Source organism: Aureobasidium melanogenum (assembly GCF_000721775.1).
Source record: "Aureobasidium melanogenum CBS 110374 unplaced genomic scaffold scaffold_4, whole genome shotgun sequence".
Taxonomy (NCBI): Eukaryota; Fungi; Ascomycota; class Dothideomycetes; order Dothideales; family Saccotheciaceae; genus Aureobasidium; species Aureobasidium melanogenum.
The window spans coordinates 849275-862568 of NW_024470056.1; the positions used below are offsets into that span (position 1 = coordinate 849275).

The following is a 13294-nucleotide window of genomic DNA, read 5'->3' on the forward strand; positions in this document are numbered from 1 at the left end:
ATGGACACGGAAGCTGCAGCTTACGAGACAATTGCATTGTTCCCATGAGTGTGTCAAGTCTCAATATAAATCTCGAGAAATGGTCACAAGCTGCTTTACCGGCTTCTGCATATGCACCGAACTGTGAGCCGGTGGGGAAATTTTGCCATTATATTGTTGAAAAGATAAAGCTGCCGAATCATATATCTATCTACTCCTGAACTCGAGAGGGTTCTATTGCCACTGCCTCTACTCCCAAGTGTCAAGTGGCATGTATTTCATGTCTTCAAAGTCTTGCTGTATGTATTTGCACATGTCATCGACCTTGACGATGAACAGATCCAAGGCTGAGACGGTTCCGTCAGTACATATAGCTCATGTTCATGTACCGGACGATTTACTTGCCTGCGTCACACGGTGCGTAGTTGGGTGAGAGTTTGTCTTGCTTCTTCATTTTCTCTCTCTTGGCCTCAATGCACGAGTGAACATCGCCGTCAAGCCAGTTCCCCAAAGCACGCATGGTTTCGTTGTCCTTGCACGTCTCCCCGTAGGTTGCAGTAAGGATAGGGTAGCCAGGAGTCGACTCGAGACATTCTCTCTGTTGGTGGTCAAAAGGTATCAGCAGCAACTCATTAATGTCTTCGTGGTATAAGCAAGCACTTACCACACACTTGGCAGTGCCATCAGGTCTGTAGATCTTGTGGTTGGCATGCTTCTGCAGCCTTTGTTCCAAGCTCATGACTTTGAAGGCAGCTTCCTCAGCCTCAAGCTCCTTCTGACTGTTATGGTCTTTGTGATCATTAGGTTTGTCCACAGGGACAGCATGAACGACAACTGCCAGAGAAGCGACGAAGCCAACAAGTCTGAGAAATTGAACCATGGTTGATGTTTGGGAATGAAGATACAAGCAGTATATGGCTCCTGACGGTGTTTATATATTCGGAGATGGTAGCTCGAAACATAAAAGCGTTGAAATGTGTGAGCATGTTACGCGGTGTTTTCACTGCGCCTGACCAAACCTTACGAGCTGTTTTCTCGCTGCCCCTCTCATGAGTTGTTTCCATTCTTGTTGAGCTTGAATGCCTTCACCAACAGTGCACCACGTTCGCACCTAGAAGCAGTTATTGGTTCGAATTTATGTTGACTGTCAAATCTCATGATGGGATGAGATGGGATTGTGAGGGAGCTAATAACCATATTTGTATTACGACTCTTCAAACTTCAAGCCTCGTAGGCTCATCTGCATCGGGCTTCTTGTCAGCATTCTCAGGATGATCTTTACCCTTGGATCCAGCCTTTGAAGCCTCGAATGACTGTTCAAAGTCGGCAATGATATCGTCAATGTGCTCGATGCCGACCGATATTCTGATCAGATCCTCGGTGACTCCACTGCTGATCTTCTCTTCGTCACTCAACTGCTCGTGAGTGGTACTCCAGGGATCTGTTGAGTAAGAATCAGCAAAACAAGCGCAAGAATCTTGTATGTTCATCATCACTTACGGATTGCAAGTGTCTTTGCATCACCAACGTTTGCGAGGTTTGAAATCAGCTTGAAGCCATCGACAACCTGGTTACCAGCATCGGCATCACCTTTTACGCCAAAGGAAAGCACACCTCCAAAACCTCTTGGTAGGTATTTCTTGGCCAGTTCATGACTGGCATGGCTCGGAAGACCAGGATAGCTGACCCAAGAAACATGCTCGTTCTTCTCGAGCCATTGAGCCAACGCAAGCGAGTTCTGAGCATGTCTCTCACACCGCAGACTCAAGGTTTCGATACCCAGAAGTAATTGTTGGGCAGCAAAGGGGTTGAGAGCCATACCTCCATCTCGGAGGATTTCAACACGGACTCGCACGATGAAAGAAAGCTTGCCGAAAGTGTCCCAGAACTTGAGGCCGTGGAACCCTTCCGAGGGCTCACTCATCTGTGGGAATCTTTTGCGAGCCTCTGGAGTGCCCCAGTCAAAGCGACCAGCGTCGATTACCACACCTCCAACAGTGGTGCCATGACCGCCGATCCATTTGGTTGCGCTGTGAATGACGATGTCGACTCCGTGGTCGATTGGGCGGCAGAAGTATCCACCTGCACCGAATGTATTGTCGACGATAACTGGCACGCCAGCCTCATGCGCGATCTTGACGATAGCCTCGAAATCTGGCACATTGTATCTTGGGTTTCCGATGCTCTCAACATAGACGGCTTTAGTCTTGTCATCAATAGCCTTCTTGAAGTCTTCTGCCTTGTCACCGTCCACAAACTTTGTCGTGATGCCCAATCGCGGGAAAAACACCTTGAGCTGGTTGTAAGTTCCACCGTATAAGTTCGAGGTCGAGACGATATTGTCACCCGCATGAGCTAGTGCTGCAATTGCCATGAATTGAGCCGATTGACCAGATGATGCTGCGACAGCTGCAACACCTCCTTCCAACGCAGCCATACGTTTCTCGAAAACATCGACAGTTGGATTCATGATACGGCTGTAAATGTTGCCGGTCTCCTTGAGGCCGAACAAGCGAGCGCCATGGGCAGAATCGTTGAAGACATAGGACTGGCGAGGGAAGTTAGAGTCAAGTCTTGCATGATGGTCTGCCAGATGTTCATACTGTAGTTGCATAGATTGGTACAGCACGCGAATTGGAAGCACTGTCCGGCTCATGGCCTATTGGTGCATATGGTTAGCTCTCTACCGGAATATATGATGATCAAGTCTCCATACCGGCATGCAATTGCAAGGTCTCGAAATGGGGCTTCTTGTCGTCAGCCATGGTTTGTCTCTTTCTCAATAGCTATACAGCAGGATATTCAGCGAGTTGGCGAGGTAACAATAGAGGTTTTATCTGTCAAGTGACTCAAACATGACAGGCGCTGCCCCTCATCCAGGCGCGGGGCACGTCAATGGTTGTCGATCACGCAATCGATGCTCGTATCTTCCATCCCTCCGTCGTGCTTTGGATAGAGCGACATCGCAGAACAGGAACGAGTAATACTTGTTGCGAGGTAAAGATGAAAGGCATTGGCAGGTATGGAAAAATCGGTAAGTACGGACGGTGGGCAAGGAGGAAAGCTCAAGCTGTCACCACACCATAATCAAAACATGAATAAACATCACAAGAAAGCAAGAAAAGAAAGGCTCAATTGTTCAGAAAATTGGATGGATTCTTGTATTGGAAAAAGGTTTGCGAAACACCTTTGCGATGCCAGAAGGACAAATCTGTATCAACCTAAGGGCTTCTCATCAACTCCTCCTGCCCAGATCCTCCTCGATGACATTAAATCTAAGAAAAACGATTTTGTAGTACAAAAAGAGAATACGTGACGACATTAAATAATGCTATTGGCTGTAGTCAAGAGCATCTAGTCAACCTCCTCCATGGCGGACTCGCCGGCGGCCTCGGCAGCAGGGGCCTCGGTGCTGGCAGCCTCCTCGCTGGTCTCAGCCTCCTCGTCGACGTTAAGGCCGAGGGAGACGAGCTTGTGGATGCGCTCAGCGTAGGCGGCGGGCTCGTCAATGGTGAAGCCAGAGACGAGGAGGGAGGTCTCGTAGAGAAGCTGGGTGATGGACTTGACGGTGCGGTCGTTCTCGCCGTCAGTCTCAACCTTCTTCTTGAGCTCCTTGATGATAGGAGAAGCAGGCGAGATCTCGAAAGTCTTCTTGGAAGACATGTACGAGGACATGGAGGTGTCACGGAGAGCCTGAGCCTTCATGATACGCTCCATGTTGGCGGACCAACCGAACTGACCAGTACGGATGGCGCAAGGAGAGCCGACGAGCTTGTGGGAAACAACGACCTTCTCGACCTTGTCGCCGAGGACGTTCTTCAAGCTCTTGGCAAGAGACTCGTACTCCTTCTCCTCCTCCTCACGCTTCTTCTTCTCCTCATCGGTCTCCTCGAGCTCGAAGTCCTTGGTGATGTCAACGAGCTTCTTGCCCTCGAACTCCTTGAGCTGAGTGAAAGCGTACTCATCGATGGGGTCGACGAGGAAGAGAACCTCGAAGTTCTTCTCCTTAAGGGCGTCAAGGAAGGGAGACTTCTGGACGGCCTTGAGGGACTCTCCAGTGATGTAGTACATCTGCTTCTGGTGCTCGGGCATGCGAGTGATGTAGTCCTGGAGGGAGGTGACCTCGTCGAGGGACTTGGTGGAGTTGAAGCGGAGGAGCTTGGCGAGCTGAGGACGGTTCTGAGCGTCCTCGTGGATACCAAGCTTGAGGTTCTTGCTGAAGGCAGTGTAGAACTTGTCGAACTGCTCACGGTCCTCAGCGATCTCGTTGAAGAGCTCAAGAGTCTTCTTGACGATGTTCTTCTTGATAACCTTCATGATCTTGTTCTGCTGAAGAGTCTCACGGGACAGGTTGAGGGGAAGGTCCTCAGAGTCGACAACACCCTTGACGAACGACAGCCACTCGGGAATGAGGTCGGTGGCATCGTCAGTAATGAAGACGCGGCGGACGTAGAGCTTGATGTTGTTCTTGGTCTTCTTGGTCTCGAAGAGGTCGAAGGGAGCGCGCTTGGGAACGAAGAGGATGGCGCGGAACTCAAGCTGACCCTCAACGGAGAAGTGCTTGACACCGAGGTGGTCCTCCCAGTCGTTGCTGAGGGACTTGTAGAATGAACCGTACTCCTCCTGGGTGATGTCGGCGGGGTTGCGGGTCCAGATGGGCTTGGTCTTGTTGAGCTCCTCCTCCTCGATCTTGCTCTCCTTGACCTTCTTGGTCTTCTTCTCCTTCTTCTCGTCCTCATCATCGACCTCCTCGACCTTGGGCTTCTTCTCGTCACCCTCCTCGGTCTTCTCCTCAGCCTCCTCATCAGGGACCTCCTTCTCGGTCTCCTTGAGGACGTGAAGGTAGATGGGGTATGAGATGAACTCGGAGTGCTTCTTGACGACCTCCTTGATCTTGGCCTCGTTCAGGTAGTCGAGCTGCTCATCCTTGAGGTGCAAGACCATCTTGGTACCGCGGCCGAGCTGCTCACCCTCGGTGTCCTGGGTGAGGGTGAAGGTGCCACCAGCTGATGACTCCCAGAGGTACTGCTCGTCATCGTTGTTCTTGGAGGTGACGGTAACCTTGTCGGCGACGAGGTAGGCAGAGTAGAAACCAACACCGAACTGACCAATCATGGAGATATCGGCACCAGCGGTCAAGGCCTCCATGAACTGCTTGGTACCGGAACGGGCAATCGTACCGAGGTTGTTGACGAGGTCCTGAGAGCAAAGTCAGTAACAGTTCGACGGAGTGAGTGGAAGGATTTATCACTTACAGCCTTGGTCATACCAATACCAGTATCGCGGATGGTAAGAGTCTTGGCCTCCTTGTCGGGGATGATGTCGATGCGCAAGTCCTTGCCAGAGTCGAGCTTGCTGGGGTCGGAAAGAGCCTCATAGCGGATCTTGTCAAGAGCATCGGACGAGTTGGAGATGAGTTCTCTGAGGAAGATCTCCTTGTTGGAGTAGACAGTGTTGATGATCAGCGAGAGCAGCTGAGAGATCTCAGCCTGGAACTCAAAGGTCTCGGCGGCCATGTTGATGGTGGTGGGAGATTGATTCAAACGAGGACAAACACAGAGATCAAAGCAAAAAGTGACTGCTGGGATAGAGACAGCCGGGTATCTGAGAGAGAAAAGAAGATGTGTGGATGTGAAGAGGGGAAAGTCTGGAAGTCTGAGTGAGAAGGGATTTGTATCCCATGCGCCGCCGTCTCCGTAGAAATTCAAAGCATTCAATGGAACCGCCAAGCTTCGAAAGCTTCGTTGCTTCGAGCAACAACTTCCCTTTCACATCTTTGACAGCCGCCGAACCCACTAGAAGTCTCTACCACAACCGTGATCTTTCACTAGTTACTCGATTGATTACTGTGACATGTGACAGTTGGTGCATAGCAAAGTAAACATTTCCATGATCTTTTACCTATGTTGGCCTCGCAAGGACTGGCTGATTGAAGTCTGTCGCATCCTCCGTGAGTCCAGACTTTGCGGGGATACTGGTGGGCGGCGGCCTTGCCACCCGAATCTTCTAGTGGCTACGGAGTACAGTCTGCCAACCCTGACCATGGAGTACTACTGTTCATAACTCCTATCATACTCCGACTACAGTCAAGAGCGAAACATAGACTATACAAATGCACAATTGTCTTATGAAATAGAGGCATGTCCACATAGAGGCAATAACTTCTTGCCTGTTAGTGGAAACCATCTTGTGTCCTGTTACTATTGTGCAATTCTATAGCTATACGCGCTACATGTTTGATGCGCGGAGGGGGACATTTCTGTTGAGATTGTGGTACACATGCTCACGCGTCAATTGATAAGGATTGTTTCAAACTCTCTCACGGAACATGGTCCGGACTACCAAAAGATTGTTGTCTACCCGATGCACTTGACCAGGATCTTTCTTGAGCAGCGAGACACTTGCAGTGATTTCGAATTGTATTATGCAGTTTGATTGAAGTGGTGATTAAAATGCAATATAAGTGCCTCTGCCAGTCAAAAAGAAACCTCCCCATCAAGCATCACTTCTCAAAACATCCGGACCTGCAAAAGTCAACCGCGTCGCCTCTGATTGATGCCCGAGAAGATTGTATCCAATAACGCCCGACCGAAAAGAAGTAATTCCGCGCGCTCATCCAACCTCAGTGTTTGGCTCATGCAAATGATTATGTCGACCGACAGTGCTCAGCCCAAAAGGTATCCTGCCAGGTACTGCTCTCTGTCCTCATGAAGTAATCTCGACGCTTCTCTTGTCGGGCAGCTCAATTGGCTCTTGCTGTCCCTGTGTGCTTTGCGCAGCCGGCAGCGACCCTCTTCGTGTGAATTGAGCATCCTGACCAGTCATTCTCCTGCCGAGTGCGCGCTCGACCTTTGCGCCCAGAGCGATGGTGTTGATTTCGTCATCCTTCTTTTCGCTGAGCTGGTAGCGCTGTTTCTCGAGACGCTCGTCCGACATGCGCTGGAAGCCAGCCTTCCACGACCTGATGTCTTGGGTGCGAGGGTCGGCGGTGCCGACGGTGCTCGTCGAGGCGCGGGGCTCGTTCACAGCGATCTTATCTGTGTCGTAGGTAGTTGTCGAGAGCGAGTTTTGGTATGCCTCATGCTTGGAGCCAGCATCGGCTGTGTTGTTTGTGACGGTAGAAGAGGTGCTCATTGCGATTGACGGCTGTAGGGATGGTGCGCCGGAATGCGTAGAGAGTCTGAGAGATTGGTTGTGTGTTGAGGACAAGTCGTTCGACTATCAGAAATTGGAGATGTCAGAGATCAGCCAAGCGTTGTGTTGGCGTAGAGAAGCAAACACTGGAAACGGTGGTGTGAGGGGCTCTCAGACAAGCAAAAATCCAAAAATTGGTGCTAAAAGGCAAGTGGGCAATGGGGAAAAATGACAAGGTCTTTGCCATGACACGTACCATGACTAGATCTATATGCGGAGATTCAGGAGTTGTCAATCTTGTGCTAGACTCTTTTATCGTCAGCTGCATGGTCATTGAATCGTGCTTTTCATATCGGGCACAGCTGATGTCTCACCCGCTTCCTGGCCAGTGTGCTGTTTACTTTGCAACCTGGATTTGCTGACAAGTATCCGTCAAAGAGAAACGGACTGTGTTTCGATTAAAAGGCTACGAGACAAGATAGCGATCCCCGAAAATGCATTCATATTCCTGGTCAGTAATGTCGGATGACGGACCCCTTTGTACCGCTCGACATGCTAGATCATGCCGCCGGCCAGGGATCTTCACAGCACAACCACCGCACACGATATCCTGCCATTGACTCTTACGATCGCATGGACAGCGCATTCGCTGGCGAGAATCCGCTTGAATATACGCAGTAAATCTACATATTTCATGGCATAATCACTGCAGAGCAAAACCAATACGGACGTTTCAATGTGCTGGTAACGGATCTGTCCATCAAGTCGTGCAACTGTCACGTCAACGTGGCCTCGATCAGCGCCACGTGCAGCGGTATTTCTAAGGCAAGGAAGTACACAAACCACGCATTCCGCTTGTTCGTAGCACCCAAGAAGTCATGCTACACCGACTGGGACTGTCCTTGACTCATTCATTTCGTCTTATCGTTTCAACCCTCCTTGCCTGACTAAGGTCGCTACCACTTGCCTCCTGTCAGGAAGGCTCTCAACAACTCAAGAGGAGCCCTGCTGTTGTCCCTGGCTGACACTACTGCATACCCAGGAAGCTCGACACTCGGCGTGCTCAAGCCCAACGCTTCTGATACTGTCACCCAATTTCTTGCTACCCAGGCGACAGCACCGCACACTCCGACCACCTGCAGAACACTCCATTTGTTGATGTGAAATCGTTGACTCAGCGCAAGCAAGCCTAGAGGATCTTGACGATCGAGACTGTCTGGTTTACTACGATCAACATGATGAGGTATCTCGTAGCCAGATCTGACCAAGGCTGAGCTAGCTTCGTGTTTCCCATCAGTACCCGTAGTCAATTGTTTCCTTTCTTGGGTTTCAATGTCGAGGGCAACCTTCAAGTTGTATGCCCATTGGGGTAAGTTCATGTTATCTCTGTCAAGATTGTGAGCATCAATACCCCTGCCGAAGTCGTACTGCGAAGTCGTGTATATAGCAGGTACAAGCTTGAAAGGGGTGGGTGAAGACCCTCGCTGGCTCGGAGTAGGTATCTGTGGCGCTAGAAATCCCGAAGGCGAAGACAATACAGAAGAAATGGAGGATGGCGCAGCATCTTGCAGACAACCGAGTCGTTCGAGTGCAAGCTCGCGAAGCTCGCGCTTGTGTGAGTCGAACGATGTCTTCAAGTATTCTCTTCGCCACTGAATGAATTTTCGGACAGCACAATGTCGCAACCATTGAGCGTTATCGGGATCAAACAGCCGGTCGACCAACTGGGTAAGATCGCTTGAGACCAGAGGCTGCACATACTCAGAGGACATGAGCACGCTCGCATCCATGGTCTCTGTGTCCTCGCTCAAGGCTGACGATACTGCAAAAGGCGACGATGTCAAGACGTCTTGAGCATTCGCTGCCTGGAAGGTGAGTGTTCCGATCCCAGCTGCTTCAAGGCTAGATCGGATAGCTGTCTTTGTATCCATGAGATTGTCACTTTGGCATGTATCAGCTCTACCAATGACAGGTATTATGTTGGTTAATGCGGAGAGGCGCCGAAGAACATCGATTTCAGTGGGAGTAATTTGGTGAGATGCTGAATAGTGTCAGTTACCTTGAAGTCATGAATAGCCATGAGAAACTTACTGGGATGGAACATGTAGAGTAACGCATCGACTTGGAATCCTCCGCTGCCACTCAAGACACCGAGCAGATCTATATCACTCAATTCTCCTGACAGAGTGTTTCTTCGCAATGACGCCTCTATGTGCTCGTGGACGGTGTTAATGGCATCGTCCATATTCTCTTGGTCGTTTGCGCCGCTCATAGTCCAACCAGGGGTATCGATGAAGGAGATATTACGCTCGAGGATGGAGTCTCCCATACTCTTTCGGCGTCTCAAACCACGTCCTTGTTCGATGTCTGACCACCAAGACGGATAGGATTTGGTCGAGGCATGAGTTTCAAATACATCATGTGCAAGTGTAGTTGAGGTTGAGGACGAGTCTATCGCCACAACAGGGTCGACATGTACAATGTCCTCACACACCTGGACGATGCTTTTGATCAAACTTGTCTTGCCTATACCAGAGGGCCCAGCGACCATGATCCTAAGCCGGGGCATGCGCTTACCTCTTTCTGTGAAAGGTCGGCGCGCAGGCATGGATATGCTGGGCATGATCAATTGAGGTACACTGCTCAGGGGGACAGCCTGAGGGGTGGAATCAAGCAGCGTCTCGTCAGCGAAGACATCGTCATCGTCGCTCGAAGAGTGTAAGGCCTGGCTAGCAGTGTCGTCGATGATACTTCCTTCTTCGTCTGAAAGACGTACACTTTTCACACTAGGCGATCGTGGATTGCTAGTGCCGCCAGCACGTAGAGAGGTAAATGAACGACCCAAGGATGTAAGGGATTCACTTCGAATATGGCGACGGGTTGGAGAGGGAGTCAAGGGTCTTTGGGTGGGGGACATGATTGAAGATGTTCGCGACGAAGGCCGCTCTTCGGAAGATATGATGCGTTGGGCAGCTGCAGCGATCTTGGGGTGGACGGGGTTTCCAATCTTCCGTTTCTTGCCAGAGACGGTGTTCGACGGAGACGAAGACGACTCTGGGGTCGTGGAGGCGAAGGCAACCTCGAGGGTTTCATCCAGGCTCTCGACGCCATAGTTGTTGTCCTGATCCTGTTGCTGGTCACTCTTCTCGGCCTGAGCCTTTTTCATGTCCCTCTCTCTTCTGAGAAAGAAGGTGGTCGGTGGCTGCGTGTATCCCGGGATCGGTGCGGTACCTGCATCAGTACAGGGGAGCTTCTTTGACCGCGACCACGCTCGTTCGGAGTGGCTCATGATTGAACACGGAGGGCGGTAGACTTGTTCTGAAGATGCGTTGAGGACGCCGGTGAGGTCCCAGAGGTGCCAAGGAAAGTGGTTCTCATTATACGACTGATCATACGACTATTTGCTCAATAAGACGACTTGATGCCTGGTGACAAGTCCAAGTGGATGGATGAGCCCATGACATGATAAGCTGCGCATCTGATCGGCGGGGCCCCGCATGAACCGTGCGTATCTACAACGTCCCTCCCAACTTACCTTGCTGCTCGTGTGCCAATCTGTCACGCTACAGTTTAAGAAATGCACGGTATTGCTGGAAGATTGGCAGTATTCACTGTTTTTGAGGCTAGTCAAATCGAATTCACGGAATTGAACTGACAAAAGCAATGTAAAACATTGGTTCAGAAGGCTGTCATGAGAAGTGTCATCGTTCATTCTGCATATCTACCGTCGTTCATGAAGAGCATGCACAATAGCTACAGCCCAACTTGGCCTGCTTCTTCGTTCACCCTCAAGCCAAACTACGCCAGATGATCCGCGTGCTCCGAAGAAAAGTCACCGTTTTCGACATCCCATCCACACCTTCCAGAGCCCATCCGCAACCGTGTTAGTACAGACTGCAAGGCCCATAAAACTCCGCAACAAACAACAGAAACACAGTCGGTAGGATGGAAAGAGAAACCAATGACAAACACGCGCCGCTATGCATTAGTGACAAATGTCCGAAGTTTTGAGCAGCGTGTCGAGGTTCTGGAGTCCGTCTCCAAATCGCTTCAACGCTGAGAAATAACTTTTTCGAAAGGGAGGCATATCGCGTCATATTTTACAGATAAGGGCTGAGTCACGCTTGTTGTTTCAGCCCGTGTCGTAGAAAGCGTTTAGGCAGCCTGGGCACCACCACGGCCGCGAGAGGCGGCACCGCCACGGCCTCTCTGGGAGCCGCCACCACGGCCACCCTGGAAAGAGCCACGAGGGGCTTGGTTGGCACCGCCACGACCACCTCTGGCACCACCACGGTTGCCCTGGAAGAAGGGTCTGTTGTCCTTGGGACGGCGCTCCTCGATGGTGATGGCATGCTCACCAATCGAGATGGGGCTAGCCTTGAGGGCAGCCTTGTAGCCTTCAAGGGTCTTGAAGTCGACAAAGGCGCAGTTCTGCTTAAGTGTCAGTATCCATGAAGCTGGCTTTTGGTCAGGAAGCTTACCTTGGGTCTGTTAGCGTCAAAGTACGCGAGCTCACCGTGCTTCTCAATGGCCTCTCTCAGAGTGGGAAGAGTGATACTCTCGTGGACGTTCTTGACGTAAGCACGGTACTGAGGGGTGTCTTGAGCACCGGCAGCGGCCTGGCCCTTGTTCTGCTTCTTGTCGCCGACGCTGGTCCACTCTTCTTGTTGGTCGGCACTAGGAGCGGCGGGGGAAGACTCGCGTGCAGGAGCAGCAGCAGCCTCCTGGGTAGGTGCGGAGGGTGTAGGCTTAGCTGCAGGCTCGGGTTGAGGAGCAGCCTTGGGCTGGACAGGGGCGGCAGAAGCGGATGGTTGGGGAGTGACGACAGGGGTGGCAACGCGGTGAGCAGCAGCGGCGAGGTTGGCCCATGTCTTGGGGGCGGCGGGAGCAGCGGGCTTAGCAGGAGCGGCGGCCTTTGCGGGCTGAGCGGCCTGCTTCACAGGAGAGCGGACGGCGGGAGTAGGCTCAGGGTCCTTGGGCTTCTCGGTCTCCAAGTCTTGTGCAACAGGAACCTGAGAGGCAGCCTCGGTGACGGTCTCGGGAGCGGCCTCAGTGGCTTCAGCGGGTTCGGACTCAGCAGCAGCAGGAGCTTCAGCCTGAGCGGGCTCAGCGGTCTCAACCTTGGGCAAGTCATCGGCGACAGCGGTGGGAGCGGCGGTCTCCTCGGGCTTGTCAGCAAGGATCTTCTCCTCGATCTCCTTGTCAACCTTGGCAGCGTCCTTCTCAATGGCAACAGGGTCCTCGGAGCTGGTCAAGGTCTCGTGCTCGGGCTCCTGGACAGCAGTGGGGGCAGGCTCCTGAATAGCAGCGGACTCCTCGGTTGCCTCGGCCTCATCCTCCTCCTCAATGATGTAACGGAAGATGTCGTTCAGCACAAAGTAGCCGTTAGTCTGAGCAGCGAGAACGAAAGTCTGGGTGAACTTCTTATGAGGAGCCGACTTGTTGGAAATCTCACCAATGACCTGGATGACGATGTGGTCATCCGAGGCCTGCGAGTCGACATTGGTGACGCGGACCTTGCATTCGGAAAAGTCAAGCTCCTTGATGCGTTCATTGATGGCCTGTTTGCCCGTTCAGCACATGGACAATCTTGTGCGGTGTCGAAAAAGAGAATACGTACCCGTTGTCCCACACAGACTTCGACCTTCTCGGTCTCATTGCCAGAGACAAATTGTGAGCGCTTGTTGTAGAAGAGCTGCAGCCAGTCAACGAAAGTCCCCTTTATCTCATTGTATTACTCTCTCACGTACGTAGACTTTTTCGGGGCTGCGGCTGAGGGTCGTGTAGTATTGCTCCACGAAGTACCAGCCGACCTCGTCCTTGGGAATGTCGGCAGCAGAGTTGTTCGATTGGGAAGGCGCAGAGGAAGGGTAGCTGGGGGCGGTGTAGCCAGACTGATCTATCGAGCCATAACCATTCTGAGGGACGAAGGTGCCGTTCATAGCGGATTCAGAAGCCATTGTGAAGAAACCAAGAAGCGGACAGATGCAAGTAATTCGGCGGCGCAGAAAATCGGAACAATGTCTGATGATGCAACAGTATCAGCGCTGGGTTTTTCAATTCAAAGCCTCCACATCGAAGCAGCGGCAGGGTGCGCGACAGGTGTCTCAGTGTATGGGAGAGTCTCACCTCTAAAGTGACGATAAAGCAGCCCAGTATAAAACTAAGTCGTGCAGCTCGA

The 13294-nt window shown here is 51.7% G+C and overlaps 6 protein-coding genes across 6 annotated transcripts; all 6 read right to left on the minus strand.

The window, feature by feature from the left end:
• Nucleotides 1–228: 228 nt before the first annotated feature.
• Nucleotides 229–859, minus strand: M437DRAFT_82326 (uncharacterized protein; the record flags this gene model as incomplete). The annotated part of the gene is made up of 3 exons (XM_041027725.1): nucleotides 229–326; nucleotides 394–577; nucleotides 644–859. 3 exons carry the CDS (start codon nucleotides 857–859, stop codon nucleotides 229–231), a joined length of 498 nt encoding a protein of 165 aa, XP_040882380.1.
• Nucleotides 860–1193: 334 nt separating this feature from the next.
• Nucleotides 1194–2744, minus strand: M437DRAFT_42331 (O-acetylhomoserine ami; the record flags this gene model as incomplete). The annotated part of the gene is made up of 4 exons (XM_041020550.1): nucleotides 1194–1420; nucleotides 1480–2527; nucleotides 2583–2638; nucleotides 2696–2744. 4 exons carry the CDS (start codon nucleotides 2742–2744, stop codon nucleotides 1194–1196), a joined length of 1380 nt encoding a protein of 459 aa, XP_040882381.1.
• A 589-nt stretch (nucleotides 2745–3333) lies between these two features.
• M437DRAFT_63976 (molecular chaperone and allergen Mod-E/Hsp90/Hsp1) lies at nucleotides 3334–5495 on the minus strand (the record flags this gene model as incomplete). Its single annotated transcript, XM_041024338.1, has 2 exons — nucleotides 3334–5178; nucleotides 5235–5495. The coding sequence occupies 2 exons, from the start codon at nucleotides 5493–5495 to the stop codon at nucleotides 3334–3336; spliced, it is 2106 nt and encodes a 701-aa protein (XP_040882382.1).
• Nucleotides 5496–6684: 1189 nt separating this feature from the next.
• On the minus strand, nucleotides 6685–7113 carry M437DRAFT_41929 (uncharacterized protein; the record flags this gene model as incomplete). Its single annotated transcript, XM_041020475.1, has 1 exon — nucleotides 6685–7113. The coding sequence occupies one exon, from the start codon at nucleotides 7111–7113 to the stop codon at nucleotides 6685–6687; it is 429 nt and encodes a 142-aa protein (XP_040882383.1).
• Nucleotides 7114–8069: 956 nt separating this feature from the next.
• Nucleotides 8070–10402, minus strand: M437DRAFT_73290 (uncharacterized protein; the record flags this gene model as incomplete). The annotated part of the gene is made up of 2 exons (XM_041026000.1): nucleotides 8070–9154; nucleotides 9205–10402. The coding sequence occupies 2 exons, from the start codon at nucleotides 10400–10402 to the stop codon at nucleotides 8070–8072; spliced, it is 2283 nt and encodes a 760-aa protein (XP_040882384.1).
• Nucleotides 10403–12233: 1831 nt separating this feature from the next.
• Nucleotides 12234–13073, minus strand: M437DRAFT_41844 (NTF2-like protein; the record flags this gene model as incomplete). The annotated part of the gene is made up of 3 exons (XM_041020455.1): nucleotides 12234–12674; nucleotides 12734–12808; nucleotides 12864–13073. Coding segments are annotated over 3 exons (726 nt in total), but the record flags the coding sequence as incomplete, so codon positions are not given.
• Nucleotides 13074–13294: the final 221 nt, after the last annotated feature.